Genomic DNA, 14,133 nt, shown 5'->3' with positions numbered 1-14,133 from the left:
CAAATTGGTGCTCACCCATTGCCAAAAAATGTGGGTTTTTAGTTTAAATTTAATTTTTTTTAATTTTAAATTGTTTATATCACATTTTTTAAAAATGAAAATAGTCAAACTTTTAGTTTTTCAAAGAGAGTATTTATATTAAGTCTTAAAACAAAGAGTATTTATGCGCTTAAGCACAAACAGTCTTTAAAGTGTTTGCGTTTTTAAGGTGTATCTACCTGTATATTAAAAAGTTTTAATTAAGTTCAAAAATGATGAGAATTATCTCTGTCAGTATAAGTGCATAGAAGAAGAAGCAGGTTTAAAAGGGCGTATTTCCATCACATCCGTACATACATTATGGATGCTGCTTCATTTTAGACATATCTAGACAACCCTATCTTATATCAGTTATACTTAGACATTTTATCTCAGACATACCTAGTATTTTATCTCAGTCATACCTAGACATTTTAGGGAGTCTTTATTGGACCAAATTATTCTAGAACAAGAGAAATCCATAAAAGGGTTCCTTCTATTCTCATAATTTTTTTTTTACCTTAAGGTTTCATAACAAAATACATAAATTCAATAACTATTATATTCAACCATTAAAAAAAAATCATAATATTCAATGCACAACTTAAGATAGACTTCCAAAAAACCATTTTTTGAAAAACTCTCCCCTCGTCTGTTCTCCATGGCAACATTGATCTATGAGTTTATTGTAGCGAAACCGAAGCGTCTAAAAATATTTGTATAAAAAATTTTAATCGACGACATTTCTTGTGGTAATAATAAAGTTTAGGAAACGTAATATAAAAACGTCAATAAAATGTTGTCTAAAACATAATAATAAAACATTTATAGAAAAAAAATTACGTAATACAGATTAACATAACATCAGATTTCGTTATTTTTATAAATCGAAGTTTATATATAAACTTCGTTATTAACAAAATATATAAATATAGAATATTTTGTTTAAATATAAACGAAGAATATATATTGCTTATATATAAGCAATATATATTCTATATTTATACATTTATAGCCAAAAAAGAATTCTCTCCTTTCCATAAAAAGTGACTTTTTCGAAAAATTTTTTTTTTTTTCTTCAGTTTCTCTAAACTCTTTAAAATGTTAATTCGTTGAAACGCTAACTCGTTTTAACGAAAATTAACATTTAGCTTTAAATGATACGAATATTTTGCTTTTCTCGATCCAAAATGACAAAAAAAATTTTTTTTGAGAATATTGCATATGTACAATTCCATTAATATACTTCTTTTAGTTGAGGATACCAAGGGGCAAACTAAGTGATCGCAAATTTCAATATGTAGAAATATTCGTGGCCTTTAAATATTTAGTTTATTGAAAACCATAAAGACAATTTATCAGATTGCAAAAAATTCATTGAAAATAAATAAGTTAAACAAACAAAAAATAAATTTACGACAACTAAAGTATTAAATATCACTAGCTCATGACAAAAGTTAATCACAATATTATAAATACATGATATGTAATATAAATAATAATTACTATACTTCAAGTGAGAATAGAAAAAAATACAATACGTCTGTATTATATTTTTAAATAAAATAAAATTAAAAATCTTTTACAAGCATGAACTTTTAAAAACAGTTTTTAAACTGTTACTAATGTCAACTTTGAAAACAACTTCAAAAACAACATAAACTAAAGTTCAGATTGTTTATAAGCTATTGTACTAAATTTTCTATTTTATTGTAAATAGCTTTTCTGCTTATGCCTTGAAATAATGTTTATACCATTCAACCAATTTTTTCTATGACTTTAAATTTAAAGGTGGAAGAGGTTTTGAGTTTCAAATAAAAGAATTTTACTAAATTAATTGATATGCTATTACTTTTGCTAGAGGGAAATTATAAATTGATAAAAGTATATTTAGAATATATGTATATATATATATATATATATATATATATATATATATATATATATATATATATATATATATATATATATATATATATATATATATGTATATATATATGTATATATGTGTGTGTTCATATATATATATATATAAATATATATATATATACATTTATATATATGTGTATATATATGTGTGTGTACATATATATATATATATATATATATATATATATATATATATATATATATATATATATATATATATATATATATATATATATATATATATATATATATATATTAATTAACATTGTTAATAAAGTGAAAACTCGAACAATAAAAATTAAATTATTTACGTAAAGATTTGTATAATTGCAATATAATTGCAATAGTTTTATATTTATATTTCACCTAGAGTTTCCCATAGATATTTTTTATACAAACTTCGCCAAAGCTTTTCACAAAGTCACTTGTTACACAAATTGTGAGTTTATGGCATTAGTGAAACCCTGCTTAGACGGACTAAAATAAAAGTGGGTCAACTAATTTTTGTCTTATTCATTAATGATTTGCCAGACACCATTGTATACTATATAAAACTTTAGGCTGACGATAGTAAAACTATATTGGAGTCATTAAATTGCTGCAAGATGCCATCTTTTTCGAGCTGACATAGATAAAATAGTTGACTGGTCACACAAGTGGTCACACAATTGGCCTTTTAACACCAATAAATACAGAGTAATGCATGTTGGACGCATTAACAAGCAAACACACTCATACACAGTGACATAGTCAGATTGAACTCGCTGTGTGTCTCCTCACCTAAAAATAGATATTGCGATGATATCCAATATCTTTTAAGTCAAAAGAAGTGCAACAAAAACAATATCTGAGATAAAACATCTACCATATGAAAAAGATTACTTAGGCTGAAATTTGCATCACTTAAGTATCGCAGGAAAATAGGTGACCTAATCCAACAGTTCAAACTTACTCACCATATTGAGTATTCTACTAAATTCAATATCAAATTACAATCTCCGTGGACACAATCAGTGACTTTTGCCTCAACAAAGGTTGCATTGAATGAGAAATTTTTTTACAAAAAGAGAGTAACAAAACACTAGAACTCTCTTTCAAAGGAAGAAGTTAATTTACCTTCTGTATATTTCTTTAAGAAATTTGTATCATAGGCTCCTTGGCCAGCCGCTTTGTACGACTTACCTGGGTCAACATTGAGGAGCCTGATGTAGCTTTCCTTCATTGGTTTAGATTACATTTACACTACAAGATGTACATAAAATTGCTTTTGTATTCTTCAATATAAACATGATAGGACATGGGTTATTTTAATGTACACTTGTATTTATATGGACTTTATTATACTTGTATTTATACTTTATTATACTTGTATTTATATGGACTACTAATTTTGAAATAAATAAAATAAGCAATATATAGAGTGAACTGGAGTAAGAGTAAACGAAAAAAAAAGTGAATGGTCTAGCAATCTTGTTTCTGTTACATATATTGAAAATTAAAACAAAAAAATCTTTAAATATGTGAGGCACCATATTGTAGAGAATTGTGTGCTCTATTTGAAGGTGTAAAAACTGTTTAAAAAAATTTGTTTTTGTCTTAGCAAACTTTCAAATATTCACCCTAGTAAAAAAAAAAGTTTTTTTCATAAAAACCAATTTCAAAACTCCCAAAACTAAAATTAGATTTTGTTAAACTAAAAAGGTTTTGAAGAAAATTTTATGATGATCAAGATTCTCTTTTCAAAATCGAATTAGCTAGTTCTGGAAAAATGTTATGGGTGACAAACTGATATAAATATTTTTCAAGGAAGAGTAAACATGCTAATTGCTCACACTTATGCATTAAGATAAGCGCGACTAAATTATTTAATAAATTAATTTTTTTTTATTAATTAATTAAAAGGTAAATAAATTAGATAGCCTTTGCTATCTATCTAAAATTTTTTTTAACAAAATAACTCGTACTTAAATTTGTAAAACGCAAACAATTTACACTGAAGAGCAATTGCAACTTGCAGTAGAACAAATCAAAAAAGGCAAAAAATCACTCAGTGAGGTTTCAGAGGCATACAACATACCAAAGGCAACTCTTTACAAGCTTGTGCACAACAAAGACCAATCACATGTTAGAGGTACAACTACCGTACTAAGTACCGGATTTGAATTTGTTCTTGTTTCAGTACTTATCAGTTGAGCCAATTGGGAATTCGGTAGAATGTTCGCAGATGTAATTGCAATAGTTGGGGGTTATTTAGTATCTACAAATCAAAGTCATCTGTTTACATCAAGGGGTATATCAGGATGAGAATGGTATCAAGGTCTCACAAGATAATGGAGTTATAAATTAGGCATCAGAGTTGCAGGCAATATTTTGTCTAGCACAGCTTCTTCTTGTACCGAGGACAAAATAAAAAGTTATTTCAAAACACTTCAAAAACAACTTCTTGAAACAATAACACTTCGGGCAATTTGTGGAACTTTGATGAAATTGGATTTTCAGGCAATCAAGGTAAACAGCATATAAATTGCAGGCTTGGTGCTAAAAGCCCTTTTAAATTTGTTGGTAACAACGAAAAAATTAATTATAGTCGGTAATTGTGTCAACACTACCGGTGCCATTCTGCCACCATTCTAGTTTACAAATCAGTCACACAAGTTACTTGCGATGTTGTACGTATTTGCATTGAAGATAACACCAGGCTAATATGTTTATTGTTTCATTCGTCTCAGATACTTCAACAGTTTAACATAGGTGTTTATTGTCAGGTTAAACAAGTTTGGCGCAAATTACTTACAGAATTTTATGCCGCTCAAATTTCAATAACTTAACAAAAGAAAATTTCATTCAACTATAAGCAAAACTTTTTAGTTTTGGTGACACATTTATATGAACACAAATAATCGCTTGATTTCAAAATAACAATTTGTTCCCAATTGATATTACCAAAATTGTTCAATCAAAATAACAAATTGCTCAACCCATCTGAGCCTGTTTCATTATTATCAACTGAGCCTGCTTCATCATCCTCATCCCAGCCTATATCATCATCTAACATCAGTCAGTATCAAACTCCAACAATTCGTTAACTTCAAAATTTAACAACAACGGCAGTTACTCCTGATCAAATGTATCGAATGTTGCAACACTTCACAGAAAGACTCAAAGGGAATTTGTAAAATGTTTCACAGCGCCACCATGTTGAAACACAAAAAACCCCAAAAGAGTTAACATTCTGAGAATTTAAAACCAGTTTCTAAGTACATATGAAGTGATCGAGAAACTAAAGCAAGACGATGAGGCCAAAAAGTCACAGCAGTTAAAGAAATGCAAAAATGACTTCAAGATGAAACTCAGAAGGGCAACATTTAAAAAAACGAGACAAGACATAAATATCAAGAGGTGCAAATAGTGTCGCAGAGTTTGGGAAGAAGCATTGCCAACTCAAAACAACATATGGTATCAATGTAAAGCTTTTAGTTCGACAAATCAACAAACCCAAGTATTGGGTTTATCGATTGTTTACCCAAAAAATATAAAATTGGTGAAGAGTTTTTTTTCATGAAAAAATTCTGCAAACCTGCTTCTGACCATGAAATAACTCAAATTTATTTAATCAATAAATAGTTTTTTTTGCATTTCGGAATAAAATAGTTTTTTTGTAAACTTTGTTCTAATAAGATCAGTTTTCATTTTGTTTTTGATTAATTTAGCTTGATTTTCTTAATATCTTAATCAATTGTTATTAAAATTGTTACTTTTCCCCAATTTTAAAGGGAAAAGTAAACGTTTTTTTTCTTCATAAAAATCGATTTTTTTAAAATTTTCAAAATATTTTTCTCAATTTTTATATACTTATGTAATGTAAAAAGTTCTCTTTAGAACAAAAAAAATAATAATAATAATTATGATTTTTCTTTAAAAAAATAACTTAATTTGAAGCTAAACTGTTTACTCTTACCCCAGTTTACTCTCTCTCTATCTCTCTGTCTGTCTGTCTGTCTCTCTCTTTCTTTCTTTCTCTCTCTCTCTCTCTCTCTCTCTCTCTCTCTCTCTCTCTCTCTCTCTCTCTGTCTGTCTGTCTGTCTGTCTGTCTGTCTGTCTGTTTGTCTGTCTGTCTGTCTGTCTGTCTGTCTCTCTCTATATATATATATATAAATTTTGTTAAAGCTATAAAAAATAAGCACACTAAACTATATTTTTTAGCATAAAAAATAAGCATAATAAACATATTTATTTTTAGAAAAAGTAAAACTAAAAATAATAATAATATTTTCTTATCAAAATAATTTGACATCAGATCTCAGGTTCATTGGACATCAGATCTCTAATTTGTGATTGAAAAAAAGGGCCTAACCTACTAACAATGTGCTGAAAAATATCAAATATCAATAAATGGTGAAATGACGTTTTTGAATAATTTCAAAATAGTAAAATTTAGAAACTAGCAAAAAGATGTCAATTAGAGACTTACAACAAACTTTATCTTTTATCGAAAAGAATAAGACAAAGCAAAAAAATACCCATTGGCAAACATTGTCTGGTGGAATTTTAAGACTACCACGATCTATAAACTTGAGGTAGTCACCAAACTTTTCATAATAAAGTAATGTTTGATTGAACAAATTGTTTTCATTATATTCATTTCTACATACATAGCCAACAATATATATCAAAGACATTTTGATAGTATCAGAAATTGATGACTCTAGTTTTTCTAAATTGTCAAATACTTCGCTACCTGTTTCACATATTTAAAGATAATAACAGTGATGGGTGATTTATATGCAACTTTTCTACAATTTGTTGAACATTTATAAAGTAGGCACCCCCGAAACCTTGTCTTAGTTTCCTATATTCTTTTTCTAAATGGTCACTTGTAAACAAGCCAAGAAAAACATAATCATAACTAGTTGTTAATAAATATTTACATAGATCGACGGTTTTGCAGTGTCATTTGGTAATTGCTTAACTTATGTGGGAAAAATTTTAAGGCAAGTAGATACATTTTGCCTTTCAATTGGCATGGAAGCTATTGCAATTTCATTCAAGTGTAACAATTTGACTAACTATTTTGATTCTAATTGATATAACCATTTAAGGTGATCCCATTTAGCATCATTTTTTTGACATATACTTCATTATGAATAATTATATAAATTTTTTGTTTTTCTTTAATGTTTTTGAAAAATGAGTCTAAGAAACTAGCATCATCAATTTTTCAAACTTTTGATGTAATGTGTGTCAAAGTACTAACTGTTGGCAATTCAAAATCATTTCTTAGTTTATTGTATAAAGCACGAGATATTGAAAAATATTCAAAACTACATACAATTGTATCTGATTCATTTTTTTTTTCTAATCAACTTTGCAGACATAACTGATATTTGTTGCTGAATAATGATTTTCTTATGACTTATTTCAATGACATTTAAAAAATGCATAAATTCCTCAAACTTTGACCAAGAATCTACAATATTTATATGATTTTTACACAAACTTTTTCTAAAACATTTTATTCCAAAATGAAATGTTCAAAGTATAAATTCTCAAAAATTTTAACAAGAAATAAAGAAATGCCATCATAAAACGTAATAGATTGAACATTAATTGTTGTTTCAATCATATATGTTGCTATTGAAACTAAAAATGTTCTGAGATTATTTAGTAAAACATTTTTAAAATCCGTATATCTTGCTTCACCCAACAAAAAAGTGCTAAGTTCATCAGTTGTAACATTTTTAACAACGCTAAAAGATTCCTGTGTTTTGCGATGATGTGGTAATGGAGTAGGAATTTGACTTAAAGGTATTCCTTGCCATACAGATGGTGGCATTTTTAGTCTTTCTTTTTTTTGTACAGTAAATTTTTTGCAAAACTGCTGGCCAAAGTAATTGGCAAATAACAGTTTCATCTGAAACTAAAAGATTAGAATTTTGAATGCTTTTTATCCAAATATTTCTTTGTTCGTTATCTTTAGGGAAGAGATAAACTGGTATTTTTTCAAAGTTTTTATTATTTTTAATACTTTGATAATTAGTTTTGTAGCCATAATCACAACGATTTTTTGAAATTTATAAAGTATAATCCCCCATCGCACAGCTAACAGTTGTGCGATGCCCATCGCACAGCTTACAGTTGTGCAATGAATAGGCCTTTAGTATAGAGCCCAATGCTCAAAACAGATTGTTGAAAATCTTAATTTAAATGTTTCAAACTGTACAGAAAAGACTTAATTCAAGTTGTTTAATAAAATGTCTTCAGAAAAGTAAACCCCTCATTAACGGTGTTTAAAAAAAAACGTTTAGCATTTGCAAAACTGCATATTAACAAGAGTGAAGCATTTGGGAACTTAGTGTTATGGTCTGATGAGAGTAAATTTTAAATAATTGGTTTTGAAAAAGGATAAAAAATTTGGTGCAGATCTTGTGATGCACTTAGATAGAACTCTTAATAAAACTGTCAACCATGGAGGTGATTCACTTATGATTTAGGGATCCTTTGCTTCAAATGATGTAGGAAGGCTAGTGAATGTTGAAGGTATAAAGACAGGGCAAATACATGTTGATTTGCTTTCTAAACATTTATGTCAATCTGCTAAAGAATTGAATTTAGATCGCAAATTCTTTTTTTAACAAAACAATGACCCTAACACACAAACCGCAAGTGGCACAATAATTCCTTAAAAAAAGTAAAGTTAACATCCTTAAATGACTGCTACAAAGCCTTAACACCATTGAAAATGTATGGGCAATTTAAAATCTAAAATACTTCTTAAAAAATAAACAAATGAAATAGAATTTTATGAGATTTTTGTGAAACTTGGAATTCAATTGGTCATGACATCACGTCAAAGCTTGTGATAAGGATGCTGAAACATTTAGAAGCAATTGTAAAAGCAAGAGGTGGTGTAAAAAAGTGAAAATCAGACATTCTCGCATTTGTAATAACAGTTATTGACAAAACATTATACTTCATAATAAAAACTTTCTTACTTTTGTCACATTTATTTGGGATGGAAAAATTATTTTGGAAAGATAGCTAATTTCATTGAATAGAGTTTTGCATTGAATTAATTTATATTTTTAAGTCAAAAAAAAAAATCCCATAACTAATTTTGTGGTCCCATTTGATGTATATACTTTTAAAATCTGATTGAAAATAAGACAAGATTTTAAAAATGAAACCGCTATTTTTGTAGATGCCAAATTTATTTTTGAAAAGTTTTATTAAAAAAATTGATTTTTCTACCAAGATTTTTTTGTAAATTAATAAATTAATATATAATAACTAATAAATTAATTTTTGTAAATTTGTAAATTAATAGTAGCAATGATAAAAGAAAAAGCAACTGTTTTAGTAATAGTCTTAATCTCATCTTGTTTACAACTTAAAACTTTCTCTTAGTAAAAAGACATATTCAAAAAAAAATAAAAAAATAAAAAAAAAAGAAATAAATACATTGTGCTCTGTTTTCAGTTTCAAATGATTTGCTTCTCTAATTTCATTTTTCTCATAATTCTTGATCTAAAAAAAAAAATATATATATATATGTATATAAATCTTCCACATAACTTATTCTTTTTCATACTTTTTCAACTCACTGTATCATTCACCACATGTACACATTTTGCATTTTATTTCTTCACCTTACAAATTACGCATTTTTAAAATTTAAAATTCAAAGCTTTTAGAAGTTTTTTATATTTTTTTTATATTAAGTCACTTCTGAACTTTATATTTTCTATTATGTTTGTAATTTCTTTACCTTTATAAAGGTAATCTCAATAAATAAGTTTTTTGAAATTTTTCAAACTCATGTTTCATACTAACACTTTAAGTACAAATGTATTCACATTTTTTTTAGCGCCTAAAACTAGAGTAAACAACTAAAACACCATGACTACGGTAGGTTAAAAATTATATTTAAGCTCATTCAATAATAAATCAGTTAAGTTATAAATTAATGCTTCCGTTATTTAAAGCCATTCATTTATATTGTAATTTGCCTATTAAAAAATATACTATCAAAATCATACATTCCAACAACCTTTTACAACGAATTGTATATGGCAACTAGTAATTGACTGGGGAAACCCCAGCCCTGCCTAACAATGAAACTGATTGCAAACCGGCCACAACCCTGGTAAAATTATAAGATTTACCATCGGTTGATAGCCTAGACTAGAAAAAAAATTTCAATACTTTATAGATTATAATTTTATGTTTACATTTACTATATATTAAATACTGGCATATGATTATACTTACATTTACTATTTATTAAATACTGAATTTACATATTTTTAAACTCTAATTCCAACAAGGCTGCAAGCAACCACTATAAAGTTATGAGTTACTTTAAAATAGAGGATAGGGTTTCAAAAGCTTGGAAACGGTTAACTGAAGACTTAAAAAGTTTTAGGCTGTATAAAAAAGGAAAACATGAAGATGTGTAAGTGTTACAAAGTTTTTTTAATGTACTAGGAAAAAAACTGGAATAATACAAGTTTGTACAGCATGAAGGGATGGATACAGTAAAAGGATGCAACTTGTTGAATAACAGCCAAGCAAGAATGAGTTTTAGTTTATTGTAATAGATGATAGCTCATTTAAGCATTGACCATAACAGTATTTGTAGAAAAAAGAAAGAAATGCAATCTTACGACAATGGAAGAGTGGCTCAAGCTTGGTAGTAAAAGCAGGAATGCCAACAATATTGCAATAATTTTTTGAAGTAAATAAATGAACTTTGCTGTCTAACAAGAATTGTGGATTTTAAGTCCAGACTTAAAATCCACAAGTCACTGCAAACCACTGCAAAATGTTACAGAAGAGATCAGATTAAAAATTGGCTGCTTGTTCTATGCAATTAAAAAGTAAAGACTTTTTGTCAAGACAAGAGTAAAAAATTGAGTTGTCACCATAGAACCACTTGGATGAGAGAATATAAAGTTTTCATGAAAATCATTATTGTAGATAAGAAACAACACAGGAGCAAAGATAGAAACTTGTGGTACCTTTAAAGTTACTCGAAATGAAGAAAAGTGTAGGCCTTCAGTAATAACTTTAATACTGCTGTTAGAAAGAAATGATTTAATAACCCTCAAAAATTTTATATAAAAAACTAATAATAGAGTGAAGACTAATTGTAGGATAGTTAGAGAGGTCAAAGTGTTTTCTAGATGTTTTAAAAATTGGAACCACTTATTTAGCACTTTTTAATAGTTTAGCAAAAATTTAAGAAAGATCTGGAGAACACCTTTTTAAGACTATAATGGAAATCTTGTTTGAAGTACAAACTGTATTAGTGTTTAATTAAGAGTTAATATTAGCATTGGAAACCAGAGTGATTTGAATGTTTAACAATGGGTTAATCTGTTTAACTGGTATGACCGGAAGAATATGGCCATTAGTTTCAACAGTCAAGTTAGAGGAAAAGTTCTTTGCAAATAACTCTACCCTATTCTAGGGAGAAGTAAAAAGATCAGACCCATGAGTTAGAGATTAAATGTTAGACATACTTTAGTTAATGACACTGTTGAAGATTTTCCAAAAGTTTCTAGAACCAAACATCTGAGAAATCTGATGTTAAGCTGAGTCATTCTCAGTTTACTAAACAAGGTTTAGTAAACTGAGAATGACAGAGCTTAACATCAGATAGGACCTTTTTACATTGGCTTCTTGCAATAATTTCTTTTTAATAATTTTCTCTTAAGAATAAATGTTTTGTTCTTAAGAATAAAGTATTTATTCTTAAGAGAGATGTTTTTGTAAAAAAGATGAAAAAAATGATTGTGGTTTAATAAAGCAACTACTCAAGATGGTGAAAAATGTGGAGTAGAATGAGGTTTGATTGAAGAGAAGGAATAAAAACTTCCAAACTTTTACTCCAGAAGGAATAAAAGCTTCGAAAATGTGCATTTATGCATACATAATATAGATATAAACATATGTTTGTTGTTTTGTTTAGATCCTGGCATACAATATCCTTACATATTTATATAAACTTTAGCATTTATATGGTGTAGTATTTGCCAAAAGAAAAGATAATGAGATGTATATGTGGTGTGATTCTAGCAAAACAAGAAAAGGAGTCATAATCTTAATCAGATTAGAAAAAGTTGCTGTATTGAACAACATTTGTTAGAGAAGCCTAAAGTTATTTAGGTATCAGCATATAGAGAGGTAGCAACTTCAGGAGAGAATGGTAGTGGTAGAAGTAAGAAAACTTGAAGAGAGTGTCTTACTTATTGTATAAATGAGCATTATTTAAGGAAAGAATTGTTTATATAAAAAAACAGCATAAAAAAGGAACTCTAAAGCCTGATGATGATCATGATTATGTTAATGTTGATGATAACTATCATGATCATGATAACAGTATTGATGATTATGATGATCATGTTCATCAAAATGATGTTTATATATGCATATATATACAAATAACATGAATTTTGAATTTAAAAAATATACTCTAGGATGTATAAATGTTTTAGCAGCCCTGGTCATAACCCATCCCTGACCCCAGCTATATTATATCAAACCCAGCCCTGGCCGCAGTCAAATTTCAACTCCGGTCATTTACTAATGCCAACAACCTTTTACAACAGATGTCAACAAATTTTTTATAAAAGTCAAGTCTTGTTAAATGTCAGATTTTGTTAAAATCAACTTATTGATTTTAACAACATAGTTTGCTGTTACCATACACTTCATTACACAAGATTATGTTTATAGTTTTTATTCTGCATGAGTATAATTATTTAAAAAATTATATAAGGAAAAAAATGTTTTTCTTTCAAAAATTTATTATGGGAACTTTTTCATCCTACAATATGCTGATTTGATTAATTTCATTAGTGCCAAAAGCTGCAACACTTTTAAACAGTATAAATAATGTGGATCACTTCAAGACATCCTGAGGCAGTTTGTTAATTGATTAAGTGAAGCAATATTTTAAATGATTTGAAACATTTGCTGTTTCATCAGGTAGATATAATCTGGCCAGAAAGTGATGATGAGGCTAACATTTTTTTATTATCAAACTGAACACCAAATTTGTTCAGAAACATTAATTCAGAAGCTGAAACAGAGACAGATGTACTAGATTTCAGAGGGCCTCAATATTGCAGACATAATGATATATATGTGTGGCTTTTTGATTCCAAAACGTATTAAAGAAAGTATAAATAAGACCAAAGTTTAACTAAAAGAAATCTACTTCAAAACTATACTTAAAGAATATTATAAGTTAACACAAGTATAGATTAGTATAGTTAGCAAGTATAAATATGAATAATTTAAAAAATACAAAACTTTGCCAATATACACTAAAATATCTGAAAATTTTTTATAGCTTGCAAAAAAAAAAAGGATTCTAAAGCAATACTAACAATAATAAAAGCTATAACTATTTAAAATTTGTGTTTACAAAAAGATAAACACAACAAGATAAACACAACTAGATAAACACAACAAGATAAACACAACAAGATAAACACAACAAGATAAACACAATATTTAAATGACAAAAAAGATAAGCGCAACTAAAAGATAAAGTAATGATCAATCATTTCAATGTCAATGCTTTGAACATCAATATCTCAAACATTTCAAATTTTTTAATGATATTTTGATCAATGTATTTTTATGACTTTTAACAAAAAAATATACCCAATTTCTACATAGCATATCAGTTTTAAATCTAGTTTTGTTGACATTCTATCTAAAAATGACTTGACAATCAGCTGAATGTCAAAACAAATCAAAGGAAGTCTTCAAATTTTTAGCCAAAGCCATATACTCTTTAATAACTTGCTCACTTAACTCTACACTCTTCAATAACTTGCTCATTTTTTCCATAAAAAATATGAAGCTGACTAATTTTACCAATATTTTTATTATTTAAATATTAGTTTAAAGTTCTTTTTTTAACTTAATTTAATGTTTAATTTCTCTCAATCAAATCTCTTGTATTTTGTTACAAGATAGTTGTAATAAAATTTTATTACATTGTTATTGTCTTTTTCTATTCATTCTAACAAGTGACAACTAAGTTTTAACACAAATTTAAAAAGAAATTTAACAATGTTAGAAATTTTACTTTATAATATCTAATACATCATTATATTGTCAGTTAAGTCTATTATAAAAAACAATAATAATAAAATAATTAGTATCCATACC

The 14,133-nt window shown here is 27.4% G+C and overlaps 1 protein-coding gene across 2 annotated transcripts in view; it reads right to left on the bottom strand.

The window, feature by feature from the left end:
* Positions 1-566: 566 nt before the first annotated feature.
* Positions 567-14,133, bottom strand: part of LOC136089029 (uncharacterized) — a 57,499-nt gene continuing 43,932 nt past the window's right edge. The window contains exons 6-7 of one of the 2 annotated variants that reach the window (XM_065814536.1): positions 9,406-9,471; positions 567-724 (exon numbers count right to left, since the gene is read on the bottom strand). In XM_065814536.1, the coding sequence (XP_065670608.1) occupies positions 623-724; positions 9,406-9,471 (168 nt within the window). In that variant the 3' untranslated portion in view covers positions 567-622. The remainder of the gene's footprint in view (positions 725-9,405; positions 9,472-14,133) is intronic. The other variant, XM_065814537.1, reaches the window with a different exon arrangement.

This window comes from Hydra vulgaris, chromosome 12 (assembly GCF_038396675.1).
Source record: "Hydra vulgaris chromosome 12, alternate assembly HydraT2T_AEP".
NCBI classification, from domain to species: Eukaryota; Metazoa; Cnidaria; class Hydrozoa; order Anthoathecata; family Hydridae; genus Hydra; species Hydra vulgaris.
This window is presented reverse-complemented; position numbering and strand designations above follow the sequence as displayed.